Source organism: Heterocephalus glaber, unplaced genomic scaffold (genome assembly GCF_053883595.1).
Source record: "Heterocephalus glaber isolate CG9 unplaced genomic scaffold, H.glaber_assembly_v1.0 deba00001472, whole genome shotgun sequence".
In the NCBI taxonomy this organism is placed as follows: domain Eukaryota; kingdom Metazoa; phylum Chordata; class Mammalia; order Rodentia; family Bathyergidae; genus Heterocephalus; species Heterocephalus glaber.
This window is the reverse complement of record NW_028258315.1, coordinates 44,235,740-44,254,912: the sequence shown is the minus strand read 5'-3', so window position 1 is coordinate 44,254,912 and position 19,173 is coordinate 44,235,740. Positions and strand designations below refer to the sequence as shown.

Below are 19,173 nucleotides of genomic sequence, written 5' to 3'. Positions count from 1 at the left end.
CAAAACCTATGAGGCTAGTGGAGGCTCATTCCTCATTTGTGGGGTGAAGGGATGGACAGTGGTTGATCAAGATCCTTTTTATGATCTGAGTCAGACATGACATTCCAATTTTGCAGGTAGGTCAATCCAGGCTCAGAAATATAAAGAGATTTGTCTATTATCATGGACCTGATTAAGGATGGTGGAGGACTTAAAATCTTAGTCATCTCATCCTTTATACAAGGAGTGACCCTTTACTCCCACAGGTTGAAGCTTATTCCAATATTTCCTCTCCTGCTAATAAAAGGGTCACTTGCACACAAGATGAACTTTATTTAACCACTTTTATTGATTATTGAGAGTATAGGGATCTGGGCAGGGGATTTAGCTCAGTGGTTCCGCCACCTGCCTTGCAAGTGCAAGGACCTGAATTCGATCCCCGGTACCAAAAAGAAACCCAAAAGAGTATAGGGATCTGATTCAATAGTATGGCAATGTTATCAGATTTCATTGCTAGAGGCCAGTTTCTGTTGCAAAGATGAAGGGAGCAGAATCAAATTATTTTAAATTATTATTGTTATCATTACATGGAGAAACATTGGATATATCAGAACTTGTGTCAAAGATTGTAACCTAAGGAAAGTGGCTCTTTTCAATGTAATAGGAATCCCTATCCATCCCAACAACAGCTAAAACGTTGGAGATCCAAATGTCCAATACAACTACCATGAAATTCTTCACCAGACCTGTGGCCCCACAAGTAACCATGCAGGGAGATGCACACATCAGGTGGCACAGTCAGCATCACCTTGGCGTGCTCAGTCTCACTGTGTTCCACACTTTTGGATGAGAGGCTCAGGCAGTCCTGGCAGGATCTGGGATGAACCTATCCCCATTTATGGGCACATTGGCTTCAGGACAGGGATGACTTACATGAGTGTTCACAAATGCTGCCTTCTCCATTTCTCCAGAAACCAAATATACCCGAAATAATATGCAAAATCCTCTGGTTCTCCCTGCTATATGTGGATTTTTAAAAAATTAAAATACAGATGTTAGATAAATGTCATCTGAATACACTAATATTTCAGCTCCTGGCTTATAACATAGAAGGATTTGTTTCTATTACTATCAGGAAAGACTGCAAAACGCTTTCTTTTCTTGCCTTGGCTGATAAGTCTCATTCTTATCAGCTCAAAGCCCCAGATCAATGCCATGCATACTAGAGGTTCCATAAGCACCTGAAAGAGGAGTGAACACACAGGTGCTAGTGCCTGTCAGGTGCTGCCAAAACCTCCAACTAGTTTTAAGCTTAGAGGAGTCATCAAAAAAGGTTGTGGGAAGAATTCATTTGGCAACTACAGAAACAGAGAAAAACAATCTCTAAACAGTCCTCTAACAGCCCTTGACATTGGAAATACGCAAGCAACCTTCATATTACCTATTGTTTGCATGGCTTATTAACAAACCCTTAGTGTTCCAGCCTATACATCTTCTAAAGGTTCTTCATCTTACATTGGCATTTCAAGAGTCGAGACCTACCATGGAAGACACACTTCTTAAGAAACACTTATTTGTGGGGACACAAAGCCTGAATCTTCCCCCACTAAGACCCCTGAGTGATAGATATACCTGGGAACAGGTAGACCTTGGAAAGTGTCAAATGCTGCCCCAGAAATAGTGTCCAAGTGGCAAGATAATGTCAGATGAGTGAATACCCCAGGCTACAGGGTGAGGTGCCTGGGACCTGGTGCTTCTGTGCCATAATACCCAGACATGAAAATCGACAGCAGTGCCCTAAGTCCCCAGCCCCATGTGGCCTCCCCTATGGTCTTTGAGTCATCTGTCCTGAGAGTACTTTTGAGGGAGGTCAGTGAAAAAAGGAAAACTGGACAGGGGGCCCATCCCAGAGTGAAAACATCTTTTCTGGAGGACCAGCACAGGGTCACACTCATGGTTGTGACCTGAAACACTGGCCTCACTGAGGCTTTGGAGATCTTATCCATAATTCAGGAGAAAAAAACAAAGGGGACAACCAAAAGGGAATTAACGGAGCATTGTTCTATTTATAGTAACACCAGCATTTCAGACAGTCAGAATCCACTGCAGCCAAGGCTGGGCACAACAAGGGTAGCAGCCAGGTTAGTCGCCAGAGAACTGGGCTCCCTTCCTGCAGCTCAGTTGTAGGAAAGGTAATCGATGAGCCGAGGAGGGATGTTTAACTTGGCAATTTTCTCCAGCCCTCGAACACCAGTGGCCTTCCTCAGGCTTACCCTGCAGAGCTGTGACAAAGTCAGAGGTGTCTCTGGAAAAAGGGAAAAAGGAAGTCTGTGAGGTTAGAGGAGTTACAGGAAGGAGCACATCCTACAACCTAATTGCACTAAGATGAAATAGGAAAGGCCTCCCTTTGCTCTGAAATTAAGATGCACCAGCATGCCTCCTCTGGAAGGTGACAGAAGGACAGCCAGGGACTGAGGAAGGAAGCCTAGGAAATAGAATTCAGATGATAGCCACAGGTTCCATTTTGTGAGTTTTCAGCCTAGGGGAGGGGATTTGGTTTTTTTCTGTTTTGTTGGGATTTTTTTGTTTTTTGAGCCATAGTGTTATCATTCAGCACACAGGTCTGTCAGCCAAAAACTACTCTGGAGTTAGTAAGACTCATTTGTCATCATGCAGCCAAATGTGTGCCAGAGCAAGGTGCTAGTAGCTGGCTCCTACTGCTCTGGCCTCCACTCTCACCCATGATACCACAGGCCACAGGAGTCCTAAGAACTGGTGATCTGCATAAAACAGCTCCTATGGACAAAGTGCTCAAGTGAACATCTTAGTGGAAAAAGACAGGAACCCAGGACTAAGCACTAAGCTGTCATCGGAAACTCAGGAAGAACTAGCAAACCAGGGAGCCTAGCTGAAAGATGAAGCTGCCTGGCAGCCTGGCACACAGAATATCTGCACAGCAAGCTCACTTTCATAGTGCTCGAAGCACTTGGCAGGGGCACTGCTGCTCCATGTGTAATCTGATGGCTTCTTCCCCCGGTTGTCCCGGGCATAGATGTTGCCTCCAAACTCAATGAGCATCTCAATGAGGTCGACGTTCTTAACCTTGGCTGCATGATGAAGTGCTGTCTCATGAAGTTTTGCTGCATTCACATTGGCCCCTGGAGGTCCAGAGGGGAGAACATATTTCACCAAAACCAAAACTTAAAACCAAGAGAAAAACAGACTCACACTTCTCTGTTCAGTACAGCGTGCAAAAGCAATCCCCACCCAGAAAACAAAATCAAGACAGGCTGACTCTGCTGTAGCTTTTCAAGACATTTTTCAAAATCCAAGAGGAGTGATTATTTTTTTTATGAGAAGAGAGGGGAATAATAATAAAGAAATGTAACTTCAAACAGAACCAAAAAGAAGAGAAACAAAACAGAAAGCTTCCTCATGGATCAAACATCACTTCTGGCATCCTACACATACTGCTTTCAGAGATCCTTAGATTTCTGGAACCTCAGACTGAGCCACCCAAGTGCTCCTGCCTGTCTGAAGACATAGACACACAGAGCTTCTTCCTACTGTGGACACACTAGACTCCAAAAGCACTGGCTGAGTGAAAAAAATGGATATTCCTTACATATAAATGTTCTTTTACAAAATGGGAGAAACAAAGGGAAAATAGGTAATGGTCCCAAAAGGTTAACTGAGTTCAGCTTTGCCCTCCTTATCTTTCTTGCAATATTCAGAAAGATAAAGAATTAGTAGCTAAGTACAGTATTTTTCAAAGCATTAAAAAATGAAGATTTTGATAAAAGTTCTATTTGTGTAAAATGTCATGCTTAGGCCACATTCATCACTGATTACACACAGTGAGATTTCCTGGGCCTCAGAATTTATTGGAAGAAAAATACCAACTGCTTTGAAGTCTGCTCCTAAGTACATAAGGTGATTATAAAAGGAGATAAAAGTTAAAGAACCTGAAAATAGCCCAACTTCAATAAAGTAATGCTCCAACAACAGATACAAACCACAATCATAAAATATGCCAACAGCTGTAATTTTAGAAAGATAGGAGAGGGGGAAATTAACAGGGATATGGCTATTCCATTAGTAGTCTTACTGCTCAAAAATATTTGAAAAATTCTGCTTAAAAATATTTTTAAGCCCCAATGGAACATAAGAACTATGTTCATGATAGTGTTCACAGTGTGACCCTGGAAATACAGTCAGCACTCCAACCTAGTCTTAGGTTGAATGAAAGCACTTTCATTTTCTCCCGCCAAAATTCAGAACTCCAGTCAGAAAAGAAGATCTCTCACCCAGGACAAAGCCTGGATCACCTAATTATTTAATTTGACAAAATGAAACACAAGATGTATATTTAAAAGCAATAAATTAACTAAAAAATAGTTTCCCCACAATCCAACCACTGGCACACATCAAGAGGTTCTGTTTCAATACTTGCCTACAGGGATAAATAATTTTCAAAGTATTTGCAGTCATAATGCAAATGTAAATTTTACCACTAAACTTATACTTGTAATGAAAAATAAATTCCAACATCAACAGACTTGAAAGTTCGGATAGTTTTTTATCATATTATTAATTCTGGCAGTATTCTTGCCAACTGGGAATGAAAGCAATCTTCTCTGTGTTAAGAGAGGAGAAAGAGGCATAAGTGAAGCAAAGCTACTCTCTCAAGGTCAGAGGAAAACACAGGCACTGGAAAAAGCTCTAAGAGTAAAGTTCTAAAAAGCTTAAGAGAAAAGGGTCAAATTTGGACTATTACCAAACTCCTGATTTCAAAAGAAAGTAGGATTAAAGTGGATTCAGTAGAACCATGGCCATCAAAGTGAAGGGACTCCCTAAATCATCCTTAGCCTATGCCAAGACAAGGCACAATCCTGGAACATAAATACAAATAGTTCAATGTATGCTTTTTGTAATGAGAAACTGGGGGAAAATATGTGACAAAGACTGTGCTGGAAAAGCGGAAATAGCAACCCTCAACTAGCTGCTTCTGAGTGCTTCCAGCAGAGTTAAATATTTACTGCTAGTGATCAGATTAAAAATTACTTCACTGAATAAACTCGACTTCCAGCCTACCAGCCTTCCTCATCAGCAAACATAATATAGTTCTTTGACTCAACCTTACTGCCTACGAAAAGAAAAGAGAGAGCAAAGGTCTCTGTGTCCACTCCTTGGGTATAATGTGGCTGCTCCACAGCTTGGCTTCTCAAGCAGAGCAGGGCCTCACAGAGGTCACACGAAAGAGTGCCTGCTGGCATATTTTTCTAGAGGAAACACAACTTTTCCTCATTTTTCCAAGGGGCCTGTGACACAAACCCAATAATTCAGAATCACTAATTATAAAAACCCATTTGTGAGTATATAAGGGTACGTATGCTACCTCTTCTCTCTACTTCTCTGTAGGTGTGAAATGTTCCACAACGAAAAAGTAATTTCTAAGAAAAGAAAAAAGATAATCCACTTGATCCAACAGGGTCTATTAAGAGATGCTGAGAAGACTAGAACCTGTTGAGAAGACTAGAACAGCCATTGAGGATTATGCATAGAGTTGACAGCTTCTCACATCAAAAAGCATCAGGCTGAAACTGATACTATCACAAAGGAAATTTCTCCAAAAGGATTAATCATCTTTAACTTCCCAAGTTATATGGAAACTCCCTTTTAAAACTACTGCATAATCTTTTTTAAAGCTATAATGGACATTACGGTTGTCTGCTGTTCCTTTCCGATTCTTCACACTGTGTGGTCACCTGACAACATAGAATTGGGGTGCCAGGTGAGGTGAGTGGATCTACCTCACCTCAGCTTTAGGTGTGGGCCCTGACTGGTTCGGCCTCCTTCCTCTACCATAGTAACTGGTTTAAACAATCCAGGATTGAGCCAATCAGAAAAATTGGGGCCAAAAGAATCTATTTAAGCTTAGGCATGACATCCAGTTTGGGCCAATGGAACAATGGGAGAGGTATCCCAGACACTGTCTAGAAGAATAGTTTCGCTCTTCTGAAGAAGCTACCAGAACCTTAAAAAGTGAAGTATTTGGGTTTTAAGCCTGAATCTGCTGCAGCCATTTAACCACAATTTTACAGAATAGTTAACTCTGAAGAAAACAAAATTGAAAGTTCAAATGAATGGAGGTCTTAGTGACACTACTGAACCATTAAGTTAAACTGACTCTAAATCTGCTCTACTAAATGACCTTCATTATTCACTTAGTTGTATCTGGTTTCTTAATTACAGTCAACCTTCCATAGGTTCTATATTCATGGATTCAATTAATGGAGGATCAGACTCAAAAGAAAAGTCCCTCTGTGCTGAACATGTGCAGACCACTTTCTACCTTCTATACTGAGCCTTTTTCATACACCTTGACAATGGCTTGATTCCAAATGCTCCATTCTCCTAACTGGTGCTGACTAGTCCCATTATACCCTCATTTCTCTTGGATTCAGACAGCAAAATCATTGGTATTGTGGATAGTGTCCTCTAAAAGCAGTCATTTGCATTTATTGAGCAGCAGCTATATACTACCTACTATAGTTTTTACTTTTCCCGTTTTATAAGATATAGAAACTGAGGTCAAGGGCTACCTGGCCAGTCAGGGAGCCAACTTCTAATCCTGGTGGTCTGTGTGTCTCTGCCAGACACAGCACAGGGAACCCACACATGCAGGTAAACAACAGCTCAGGTAAACAACCACGCACCTGCATTGAGCAACACTTTGACACAGTCCAGATGTTCTCGTGCACAGGCAACATGCAGAGGGGTCCCAAAGTGGCAATCATGGGCTTCCAGATTGGCCCCAACATCTATAAGAAGCCTCACACATTCAGAACTCCCTTAAAATAAATGGAAAGCCATGAAAACATCCATGAATGATGGATTAGAATCTATTCAAAATAATAAGCACGACAAATGGCAGCTGGAATAGGTTGCCTGTGTCTGGCCTCAAGGAACAGAAGAAGCCACAGCCTACATCCCAAACTAAAGAACAGTTTGGGAGCTTACACAGACCTGGGGAAGCCAGCAGATGGCTCTCTTTTCCCCTGAGGGATGGAATCACTCCTGGCCACTAGGCAGCCAGAGAAAAAGGGCATGGCTGCCCATTTGGGACACCTGTAGGAATAGCTGAGGAAGACTCTCTTGACCGCTCCCCTCTCTGAGGCTGTCCCTGTACTGTTTCTGGGGGATGTCCAGCCCATGGGAATTACACAGCTGCTGGCATCCCACTCCCGCCTCCTGGCCAGGCCTTCTCACTATGCAGGTCACCCTTCAGTGCCTTTCCCACCTTTTGCCTGGCTTCTGTTCCTGCATCTTCAGTGCAGCTTTGGATTAAGGCTCATGGCCTGCTCCTTTCTTTTCCTCAAATATTCTCTCATCACATAATTACCTCTTCTTTGTTGGTAGCTACTCAATTTCCACCTCCAGCCCTGAAATCCAGCTCCACACCTACAACTGTCTGCTGGCTAGGCTCATCTGGATACTGTGACCACCACATGGTCCTTTCTTTCCGCTTCCTAGGGATCCCTGCTCATGATTCATCTCTTTCAGTCAGTGGCATCACTCCCAGTTTCAACCTGACTTGTTTTTGAGCCCTTGTAGCTCTCTGTCATACCAAGTCCCGTTGATTTTCCCCTAGACATTTTGAATGAACCCTTCCCAAGCCACCATCCTACTTCAGGCTCTGAGAGCTTTGCACCTGAACCATTTCAATGGCCTTTAATACATCAACTCACCACTCATGCAGGCCTCATGAAGTGGGGATGCTGTGTACAGTGGGGGATTGACCTTCGCCCCATAGGAAAGCAAGAGTTTCACACACTCGATGCTGCCTGAGGCACAGGCGTCACAGAGAGGGGTGCTGCCATCAATGTTGCGGGCATCCACCTGGGTTGGGGGAGAAGAAACAAATGTCAAAGGGTGGGGTAGACACCATGCAACTTGCTTTCTCATCTTCCTACAGATTCATCTTTGAAAAGGCACTTCTTAGATGCACCAGTTTCCTCTTATTTACTAAGGCATCAGCTAGGCAAGGCAGTTCAAAAAGAAAGACACACAGCTGGGGCAGGGTCCCGCTCAGCCTCCTAAGTACAGGTGTCTCACTTGGGGTTCTTAACTCAGGGCAGATCAGCTCAGCCTCACCCTTACCACCACCCAAAACTGAAAAGCACAGACCAGGAAATGAGACCATAAAGTTGCAAGCTGGGGGAGACAAGATCTAAAATGGGTTTTAACTCAAGCCTCAGCTAAAAGAAGTGTGGAAGCCTGCTTAGCATGCCTCTGTACTGGCCCAATCATAGGCTCGGTAAAAGGTCCCCCCCCTCATACTGGCAAATTCTACTTAGAACTGGTTAAAGTTCAGAGGCCAAATACACGCTGGAGGAAAGACAGCCTCTTTAACAAATGTTGCTGGGAAAACTGGCTATCCACATGCAGAAGAATGAATATAGACCCATACCTCTCACCATGTACTAAAATCAAATCAAAATGGAGCAAAGACCTAGATATAAAAGCACTGATTTGATGGAAGAAAAAAATAGGTAAAACTCTTGAAGACACAGACACAGGCAAGAACTTCACAAACAGAATTCTAGTTGCACAGAAATAATACAAAGAATCAACAAGTGGGATTGAATCAAATTAAAAAGCTTCTGAATAGCAAAGGAAGCAACCAAGAATGAACTGATAACCTACCAAATGGGAAAAAATTTTTTACCACCTATTATTTAGAAAGAGGACTGATATCTTGAGAAGAACTGAAAAAAATTAGACTCCCTACATAAAAGATCCAATCAAAAAACTATGAATAAAATGAATAAACACTTCTCAAAAAGTACAAAATGGCCAATAAGTACATGAAAAATGTTCAGCCTCTTTGGCAATTAAAGAAATGCAAATTTAAAAAACAGTGAGGTCTCATCTTGGTGCAGTAAGGATGGCTGTCATCAAGAACTCAGAAAACAACAAATGCTGTTGAGGTTGTGGGAGAAAGAAATCCTTCTACAGTATATTGTTGGTGAAAATGTAAACCAGTAAAACCACTTGGGAAATCAGAATGGAGATTCTACAAAAAACTAAAGATAGAAAGTCCATTTAACCTAGCTATACCTCTTCTAGGTATCTTCCTGAAAGAATTAAAGCAATCACATTACAGTGATATATGCATACCCATGTTTATAGCAGTACAATTCACAATAGCTAAAGTATAGAAGCCTATATGTCCATCAACATTCATGGATAAAGAAAATGTGATATATATATACAATGCAGTATTATTCAATCATAAAAAAATTTATTTGTAGGAAAACGGATGGATCTTGGGACCATAATGCTAAGTGAGATAAATCAGATACAGAAGGGTAAATATCAAATGGTTTCCCTTACATGAGAAATACAAAATATAAATAATTTAAAGAGCAAAATAAAAGACAGATTGTAGGAAACAAGGATGTAGACTTTGTGAAGATGGGAAGGGGCTCTGGGAAGGGGGGAGATGGGAGAGTGGGAGGGGAGTAAAAATGATCTAGATGTGATCTGTATATGTACCAATTCCCCAAGATGAATATGATTATGTATTGCAAAGATACACCAGTGGTAAAAATACTGGAAAAAGAAAAAAACAAACCTAAGGATTTGTAAAACTCTGCATGTAATAAAGGCAGCATTTCAACAAGGAAAAAAGTGCCAGGGATTTAGCTCAGTGGTTTCGCCACCTGCTCCACAAGTGCAAGGACCAGAGTTTGATCCCTGGTACCAAAAAACAAAAAAAGAAAGAAAGAAGACAAAAAAAAGAGACAGAAAGACAAAAAAAGAGACAGAGAACCACACCAGCACACAGGGGGTGAGCCACTCCCAGTGCACAAGAGGAGGCTTCCAGGCCATCATACCATCCCTGCCAGCACACAGGAGGTGAGCCATGCAGGCGCCAGCAGCGCAACTACCCCCTCCCGTCAAAATGAGAAAACATGTAAGCAAGTCTCAAAACCAGACTTCCAGATAACCTTCAGCAACCCCAAAGGGAAATGAGATGGAACACTCTGATATTCAACCACCTGGACTCCCTGAACTGGCAACAAAAGAGGATCTGGAAAAAATGAAAATAATTTCTCAGAAATAATTTCTCAGATAACAGCAGAGATTGTGCTCATAGTGCAAGACATAATTAATAAATCTAGAGAGAAGCTCAGGAACATGATGGAATCCCAACATAGGAAACAAATGGAATCCATAAAACAGATGCAAACAGATTTCCAGGAAATTAAAAACTCTATTGAAAGTCTATGCAGCAGAACGAGCCAATGTGAAGACAGAATTTCAGATATAGATGATAAGACTGCAATTAGTGACCAGGAAAAGAAAAATTACTTTAAAACTGTAAGGAACCATGAGAAATCAATCCAGCAGCTGCTGGACGATGCAAAGAAGAATAACATAAGACTGATTGGAGTCAATGAAGAAACAGGAAAGAGTGGAGACACATAAAAAAACTGTTCACGGAAGTGATGGCAGAAAACTTCCCAAGCAGGGGAAAAGAGCTTGACATACAGATAAGTGAGGCATATAGGACTCCAACTAGCCTTGATAAAAAAAAAAAAACTACATATATGCATATAATTGTTAAGATTCCAGAAATCCAACAGAAGAACAAAGTTCTACAAGCAGTTAGAGTAAAGAAACAAATCACATACAAAGGAAAGCCCATCAGAATCACAGCAGACTTCTCACTGCAAACCCTCAAGGCAAGAAGAGCTTGGAGTGATGTATTTCAAGCCCTAAAAGAAAACACCCTCCAACCCAGATTGATGTACCCTGCAAAATTATCTTTGAAAAATTGATGGAGAAATAAGATACTTTCATGACATAGAGCATCTTAGGAACTTCATGAATACCAAACCAGCACACCAAAATATTTTAGACAATATCCTAGGAAAAGACTATGAGGATCACAACTCCAGGAAGCCCAGCAGAATGAATCCATCAGGTGCAACAAGAAATTAAAGGCAAATGGGTGAATCCAATAAAGAGAAAAAGTCATGACAATAATAAGTCAATATGTATGAGTTATAACCATCAATGTTAATGGTTTCAATTCACCAATCAAAAGAAATAGACTGGCAGAATGGGTTAAGAAGCAAGGTCCAACAATATGCTGCATACAAGAAACACATTTAATTCAAAAAGAAACTCATAGTCTGAAAGTTAAAGGGTGGAAAACAATACTCCATGTGACAGGAACCCGAAAAAAAAAAAAGCAGGAGTAGCTATCCTCTTTGCAGATCAAGTGGATTTCAAATGAAAATCTGAAACACTCTGGTCCCAAGAATTTCAGATAAGGGGGCCGGGGATTTAGCTCAGTAGTTCTGCCGCCTGCCCCATAAGCACAAGGACACGAGTTTGATCCCCGATACCAAAAAAAAAAAAAGAATTTCAGATAAGGCATACTCAACTTGTACGTACAAATCTATTGTGAACATGTGTTTTCATTCCTCTCAAGTAAAAACTTAAGAACAGGACTGTTGGTTCTCAACAGTAACACAAGAAATATCTATACTGTTTTCCAAAATGGTTTTATCATTTTATGTTCACATTAGCAGTATTAGAAAGTTCTAACTGGTTCATACCTAAGCTGACATTTGTTCTTTTAAAACTTTTAACTTCATCTCCCTAATGAGTGTATAATTCAATCTTGTTATTGTACTGATTAGTATTTTTCTGATTCTAGAGTTGCACACCTTTCCTTGTGCTGTACTGGCTATTTATCATCTTCTTGTGTCTACTTTTTAATTGGGTTGTCCATTAATGAGCTGTAAGAGTTTTTTATATATTCTGGTCATAGGTTATATGCATTATAAATATGGTCTAAGGACTACTTTTCATTTTCTTAATGATGACATTTAAAGTTCTAAATTTTGATGGAATCTCACTTATCAATTTTTTTCTTTTATACATCATGTTTTTTATATCCTAGGAAATTCTTGGCTACCCTAAATTCATAAACATTTCCCTTATAATTTCTTCTTAAAGTTTTATACTTTTAGTCTTTCATATTTAGGTTCATAGATCATTTCAAGTTATTTTTATGTATGGAAATAAAGGGTTGAGGTTAATTTTTGACAAATGGATAACAGGTGTTCTAGTGCCATTTGCTGAAAACACTATCTTTTTCTCTGCTCTTGAATTGAGTTTATGTTCTATAAAATGTTAATGTTAAATAATCTTTCAAAACTCAGTGGACCATATATGTGTGGTTCTATTTCTAGATTCTCTGTTTTATTCCAATGATCTATATGTCTTTCCTTATACCAACACTGCTTGATTACTGTAGCTTTAGAGAAAGTCTTAAAATTAGGTACTAAATGTCTTCCAACACTGCTTTTGTTTTTTGCTTTTGCTTTTGCTTTTTACTTTTCTAGGTCCTTAGTACTTCTACATAACTTTTAAATTTCAATATCCAATTCTTCATTTATAGCAAGTATACACAGACCTGAATTTTTATATATACCTAGTGTTTTCTAATCCTGCTAAATTCAAATACAAGTTCTAGGGGCGCCTAGAGATTTCTTAGTATTTTCTCTGTAGATGATCATTTCATCTACATATAAAGATTTTGTTTCTACCTTGTCAATCCTATCCTAGTTGTGTCATTTTATTGCCAGACTATTTTGGTTGTGCCTAGGTTTCAAAGTTTAATGGACAGATGAAGCGTAGGCATATCTGCCCTTGTTCCCCACCTTAAGGAGAAAGCATTGTTATCTTCTCCATTCATATAAGGCATTTTTGCTGGAAGTATGGAGTACATGTTTTTGATCTGTTGAGAAGGTTCTGTTTTACTTCTAGTCTCCTGATAGCTTTTACCATGAACAGCTGTAGAATTTAGTCCAATACTTTTTCTCCAACTACTGACAGGATCATATGGCTTTTTCCTTTCCTCTGTTAAAATGATGACTTTTGGAGGTGGATCTTCCAATGCTGAACCAACACTGCCATCCCTATGACAAAACCACTTTCTACCTACTGCCAGATCTGACTTCTAAGAGTTTGTTAAACAAATTTCTATCTATTTTCTTCTATTATCTTTATCCAGTTTTAGTATTAGCACAATGTTGACTTCCTACAATGAGGGGAGAAGTGTTCCTTCTTTTTTCTGTTTTAAATGTTTGATATAATTTATCAGTTAAAATGTATATGAGCCTGTTGTCATATAGGTAGGTTTTCAAGCTAGGAATGTACTTTCTTTAATAGGTGCTATTCAAATTTTATATTTCCTCCAGAGTCAGTTTCATTAATTTGTCTTCCAAGGTACTTCTTAGAAGTTGTCAAATTTATTTCAAAAAAGATTTTGGTAATATGCCTTCTATATCCTTTTAAATTCTGTAAAATCTGCGGTAACATCTCCTTAAAAAAAAAGAGACAGAAAGAGAGAATGAAAAGAAGGAAGACAATTGGTCTAAATTCAGCTTGTAGGTCAGTACACTCTGAAACTTGTTCCATTCCAAGCTTTTGGAAAGAGTAAATAGTTCTTTGCCTTCCCTTCTTTCCCATCATGTGAACTCTGAGACCAGAGCCCTGCATTCCTTATAAGTTATCCAGTGTTTGGGGGGATAGGTCCTGCCAGCTCCCCAGAACCATCTGCTAAACAGCCAGAAATTGTGAAAGTTGAAACCACTGGCAGAATTTTGGATTTGTTCTTTACTTCATTTTTTTTTTTACTTTCAGAGAGTCAGTTTGCCAGGACCCAATTAGTCATCCTGCTGCTCTCTTGAGTCCAGGAAGCAGCTGTGCACCTCAAACCTTGTCGCCCTCCCAGAGAGCCTGTACCTAGGATGTAGCTGACCTGTCATGAACCTGCCACTGCAGAATGAGCACCATCTCCACCAGAATTTTGCCTTTTAAAAACACCCAATATGCAGGACATGGAGATGCACACCTGTAATTCCAGCATTCAGGAGGCTGAGCCAGGAGGACTGCTGTGAGTTTGAGGCTAGCCTGGGCTACATAATGAGTTTAAAGCCAGCCTGGACTGCATAGCAGGACCCTGTCTCAAAAACAAAACAAAAAAACTGCCGAATCTATGAACGCTTTCTGGTCTTCAATGTGCAGAGCATATGTGGCCGCCCTTCCCTCCTCCTTCAGCTTCCAGCACATTCCATCCTGCTGCAATCCTCCTACCTTTTCTCTAGTCTCCCTCAGTGTGTTCAGTCTGTCCATGTATTTGCACATCACAGAAAGTGAAGCCCAAGTCATTCCTTTTCCTCCCTCTAGAGGTCTCCCCAGTCAGCCTCATCCTTTCTTGCAGTGACACCCAGGCTGGGAGGGCTCTGTCCTACAGGGCCTCTTACCTGGGCTCCAGCTGCCAGAAGCAGTTGTACACACTGTGCCTGGCCCTGCAGACTAGCCGCATGCAATGGTGTGATGGAGTCCACGGTGACCTGGTTAACACAGGCTCCACTCTCGATCAGCTGCTGCAGCTGCAAGCTCTCACCTCGCTGGGCAGCCTCGTGCACGGGAGTGCGCTCCACCCAGAAACCTGCAGAAGAAACAGAGTTGTGCTAAGACCTCGACACTTCTACCTAGGACAAATGAGCACACATAAGACTCCAAGGACGCTTGAGAACACCCAACACAAAATACACAATCCCAGTACTCCTATTAAAATACTCAAGTGATCTCCACTGCTTGGAGAGTGGAGTCCAAAATGCTTGGCAGGGCATTAAAGAGTGTATGTGATGTGGGCCTAGCTCACCTCTGTGAACTCACGTGTAATTCATCAGTGCCTCCTGCAACTCTACACCCGATTCTCCATACTGCATCAATTCAAGAAGGGTGACCCTCCCAGAAGTAATGAACAGTAGCCCCATAGACAGACTTCTTAGAGGGACAAAACAGTCAAAACATCATGAGCCACAAAAAGAAAAAGGAAAAGTGAAAGACAAAGAAAAGTGAAAGTGTATTGCTTAAGAAGTGCAAGGCAACCAAGAGAAAGGAACGAAAGTGGCTGCTTAATGAACAACAGACATCTTCCATGGCAAGTCTTGTTGAAAATATACAGAATTGGATCCCTTAACCTCCAGTCTTTCCTCCCCTCTCCTCTTTAGTCACCCAATAATCTTGACTCCTTCCCTTGCCTTTACCCATCCCAAGATGCTTATGACCAAAGGGTAGAGAAATGCCCTTCCCTGGTTTCCAAGTCCCAAGACAAAGTACAGCACCGCTGAGCTTTGCCTTACAAAGGCCTGAGCTCTCATCCCCTTCTTGCTAGTCTTCCTGTAGGTACATAAGGGAAGGTTTTCATTTTAAACCATCTATGCCTCAATTTTCCTACAATCAGAGGTAATGTTTCACAGGGCCACTTTATGGAAATAATCAGAAAATTATGTTCAATGTTTCACCTTTAAAAAGTGCTCTGTCTGTAACTATTACTACCTTTGATATCTTTTTCAACTCTCCATAGGCTTTTCTGATTTATTTGTCAAAAGTCTTCTTTGAATTCCTATTTTAGGATAACTTCTCAGTATCGCTCTGTCCCTTAGAAAATGCTCTGGCCCTATTGGATTCTCAGGGGTTTTTTCTGTACATAAGTAAAGAATGTCGAAGCTTGGGCACATTTCCAGTTAAGCACCATGGATCTTCTCTGTTTCCCTCACCAAACATCTTATTAAATTTAGAGTAAGAGAAAATAAGAATAATCTTCGCGAGATTATGTGAAGGTACAAATTTCCAATAAGAAAAAGTCATTGGTCTAAAAAAAAATTAGAGTAAGAGGGAAAGGAAGAATAAATCCATATAAACAAACAAAAAATAAGTACACTGGAAGACAACAGTTGTGGGGTGAGTTCAGGAAAATTTGGGGAGCTAAAAAGCAGACATGTGACTCCTTAAATTGAAAAAGCCACATTGTAAGACTCTGCAAATCATTACTTCTGTGAGGTCTTATGTTAAAAAATGGAAAATCTACACATTTTGGTTACAGTACACTACAGATACAAAATATGAGGTCATCCCAGGACTCCACAAGGCTGAGACAGGAGGATCACAAGTTTGGGTCCAACCTGAGAGACTTAGTGACTTAACAAGACCCTGTCTAAAAAAAATTTGCTAGGGATGTAGCTCAGTGAGAAGGCTCTAGGTTCAATCTCCAGTATCAAAAAATAAATAAAAATTGAGGTCAGAATGTCAAAACAGGTTAAAGCACCTACTGCAAGCTCCACTTTTGCTGGGATAACAGTATTATTTTTGCATTCAACACATTCAGCTTATTTGCTAGGATTGAAAATGAAATGTCAGCAGAACATATTTTTGGAAAAATATATTAAATAAAAAATGACAAGTTCAAAAATACCCATGAGAATACCCCAGAAATTGCTCATGCATTAATTAGAAGTGCTTTCCTGTATAGACACATTCTCTAACAAGCTATGCCGAAAACATATTCAGAAGTGATACCATACTGTTTTGACCCCTTAACCTGAACAAAATAAAATGTGTGTTTAAATAGGCTTCAGTGATTAGCTGTTCCTTGAATATTCAACCAAGGCCATTGAATAGAGATCACACTGTCAGGGTCAAAGTCTTGTGCCAGCCCGGAGTGGAAAGCCAAGTGAACAGACGCTTCTTCATGCCTTTGATCATTTTGAAGGAGGTTATTTTGTAAGATCAATTAAAATATCTCTGCCTGGCTATGACTAGTTTCCTCTTGGCTAAATTTACCACTTAAGATGCTTTCCTTTTGTTTGTGTTAGTGTTACCAGTGTAAAAACACTTCAAGGTTTTTTTCTTTCTTTCCAAGCTTCAAAGCGCTATCACCATTTATTTCATTTGCCATATTATTACTTCCCAGGCAGAACCGTGTTTCTTTCCCCAAAGAATGTCCTTTTGCTTTAGAATCCATTTTTCTGTTGGGCTACCTAAAAGGTAGAGAAGGCTTTGTGTAAAACTGAGATCACCTTTCTCACCGCGTGTGCCACGGTGTCCCGTGGGTGTCCTCATTCTGGAGCGGACACTGTCGGCTAGTGTGTACGAAGGATGCTCAAGACACCGCCTCGGGCATCGCAGGAGCCCGGGAGACGGTTCCGCTCCCTCAGTGGGCTCGTGCGGGCGCTGCCCAGCCAATGGGTCCCTGTGGTCTCTGTCCAAGCTCTGCCCCTCAACTGGGCAACCACCCGTCTCGTGCCTGCATCTTCCCCAACGCGCTGCACTCTGCTGGGCTGCCGTTCTGAATCCCCACACCGAGTGTGTCACACGGCTGAGCGGCCCTGCAATGCGCGCGTCAGGTGCCAGGTGCTGGCCGGACAAGAGAGTGAGTCTGAGATGTTCGAAATTACAGGCCGCTACTCCACCCGCGCCCCGCCACCTAAACGCCCCAGACGACCTGCTCGAAGCAGGGCGCGGCCCCCATCTCCGGGACGAAAGCCATCAGATGCGTTTCTACCGTCCCCAAAAGCAACTCCTGTGGTCCCTGCTACCCATTCCCTGCCCTGTTCCGGCTGCGCCCCGCACCTACCCACGTCACCCAGGAAGCATCTGTCCGCGGCCCGCGGCTCCATGCGGCCCCTCGGCCGGGCACCGCCGCCTGGCCACCCGGCGACTCAGGGCGCTGGGACCTGTGCGGGGGGGGGGGGACAGGACCAGCCTGTCAGGAGCCAGTGTCCGCCGGAGGTGGCTGCTTGCCGGGAGTTGTAGTTCCTGCGGCCCTGGTGCGGTGCCTCCTTAGCTGGGGCCGCCTAAAGCCCACCTCGAATCCCCACTTGGCTGCCGCCGCCGCCATTGCCGCGCACGACAGAGTGTGTACGCTTGTAGGTGCAAAGCCTATGTCTGTCCGTAATATGCGTCCTTGAGTAAATATGTTCCCCTGTGCAGAAATGTGTCCTGTGCAAGAACGTGTCCGTGTGCAAAATGTGTCTGTGTGTCCCTATGCAAAACATGTGCTTGTGCAAAACGTGCCCATTTGCAAAGCATTGATCTCTGTGTTCCTGGGAAAAATATGTCTGTGTCCTGTGAAAATCATGTTTGGTGAATAAAACGTGTCCATGTACAAAGCAGGGCCAGTTGCCAAAACTGCTGCTTTGCACTGATGGTGCTCTGGAGAAACCTGAATCCTTGAACGCTGAACGCGCAAGAAGTGCTTCCCACCAGAGCTGGTGTTTCTAATGCTTGTCTCTTTGTCTTTTGAGATGTCATAAATTTCAAGACGTTCAAATCCATTACAGAAAAACAGCTTTTCCTTAAGTACAGTTTTTAATCCAATGTCCTCCTAAGAGACTTAGCAGATAGAAGCCGAGACAGGGCCTGGCAAAAATGAAGAAACGTTTCTAAATGTTTCTGATAGGTCTCCCACCACCTCAGCAGCTATTATGTATAGTAGCTGCCCTCTTCCTATGGTGCCTTGCCCCCTCCCCTGTGTGACATCATGCCAAGATGGTTGCTCCCACCAAAGAATAAACCCTTCTTCCCAGTATGCCCCTGTTCCCACCTAGAAAGTAACCTGATACTCGCTCACCTCCTACCACCTAGTGACATCACCGGCTCCTCCGTTCCCTAGTCACTGCCTCACTCAACCCCACCTCAGCACCTACAAACCCCACCCCAGTCTCTATAAAAGACTCTCCCTGACCCAGCCATATGGCTTTTGTCGCTCCTTTGTTCAGAGGCAGCCCGGCAGATCTATTCCCCTAATAAAGGCTTGTTGTGGCCTGGTCTGGTCTTGGTCTTCGGTCCTTTTACCTGACAGTTTCCAAATCAACAACAAAACAGTTTCCAAACTTCAAAAAGTTTAACCTTGCCAAACTTGGCTGCAGGCGCCTCACAAGATTCACTCACTCGGAACTATACTGAACCTGAGTGAAGAAGTTTGGCTTAGAAAATAAAAATATCAGGGTCATCTGATGAGGGTAAAGGCAAGGACTAGAAAGAGCTGTCAGTTTCATCCCTCACTCCAGGCAAGGTCTATCTCAGCATCCCAATTCTGAGAAAACAGGCACTGGATTTAGGAGGCATTAAACTGTACTGTTGAAAGCCCAAGCTCCTTTCGGAGCCCCAGGCCCAAGAGTGACCTTTCAAGCTTGTTAGCAATGTGACTTTACTGTTCCCTTTCTGTATTGTCTTTCAAAATTTGGCTCGTGGCATTTTTCTTACAAGTTTTCTGCATTTTTTTTACTAGATGTAATAGATTTTTGTACTGAT

At 41.9% G+C, this 19,173-nt stretch overlaps 1 protein-coding gene across 3 annotated transcripts; it reads right to left on the bottom strand.

Moving 5' to 3' along the window:
* Positions 1–304: 304 nt before the first annotated feature.
* On the bottom strand, positions 305–17,777 carry LOC101717779 (ankyrin repeat and SOCS box protein 13). Of its 3 annotated transcripts, none has more exons than XM_004854515.4 (6): positions 17,495–17,777; positions 14,334–14,521; positions 7,731–7,881; positions 6,699–6,833; positions 2,946–3,137; positions 305–2,284 (listed from the first exon to the last, which is right to left on the bottom strand). In XM_004854515.4, exons 1-6 carry the CDS (start codon positions 17,535–17,537, stop codon positions 2,157–2,159), a joined length of 837 nt encoding a protein of 278 aa, XP_004854572.1. In that variant the 5' UTR covers positions 17,538–17,777; the 3' UTR covers positions 305–2,156. The 3 variants fall into 3 exon arrangements, with proteins under 3 accessions (XP_004854572.1, XP_087038110.1, XP_004854573.1); XM_087181984.1 differs by lacking the exon at positions 17,495–17,777 and adding an exon at positions 16,938–17,439; XM_004854516.4 differs by lacking the exon at positions 6,699–6,833 and having other exon boundaries at positions 17,495–17,740.
* Positions 17,778–19,173: the final 1,396 nt, after the last annotated feature.

Coding starts and splice junctions, on each gene's coding strand:
- LOC101717779 (XM_004854515.4), bottom strand. CDS start 17,537: ATGGAGCCGCGGGCCGCGGACAGATGCTTCCTGGGTGACGTGG. Junction 14,522..17,494: donor ATGCTTCCTGGGTGACGTGG/GTAGGTGCGGGG, acceptor TTTCTTCTGCAG/GTTTCTGGGTGGAGCGCACT. Junction 2,285..2,945: donor GTGCTTCGAGCACTATGAAA/GTGAGCTTGCTG, acceptor CCCTTTTTCCAG/AGACACCTCTGACTTTGTCA.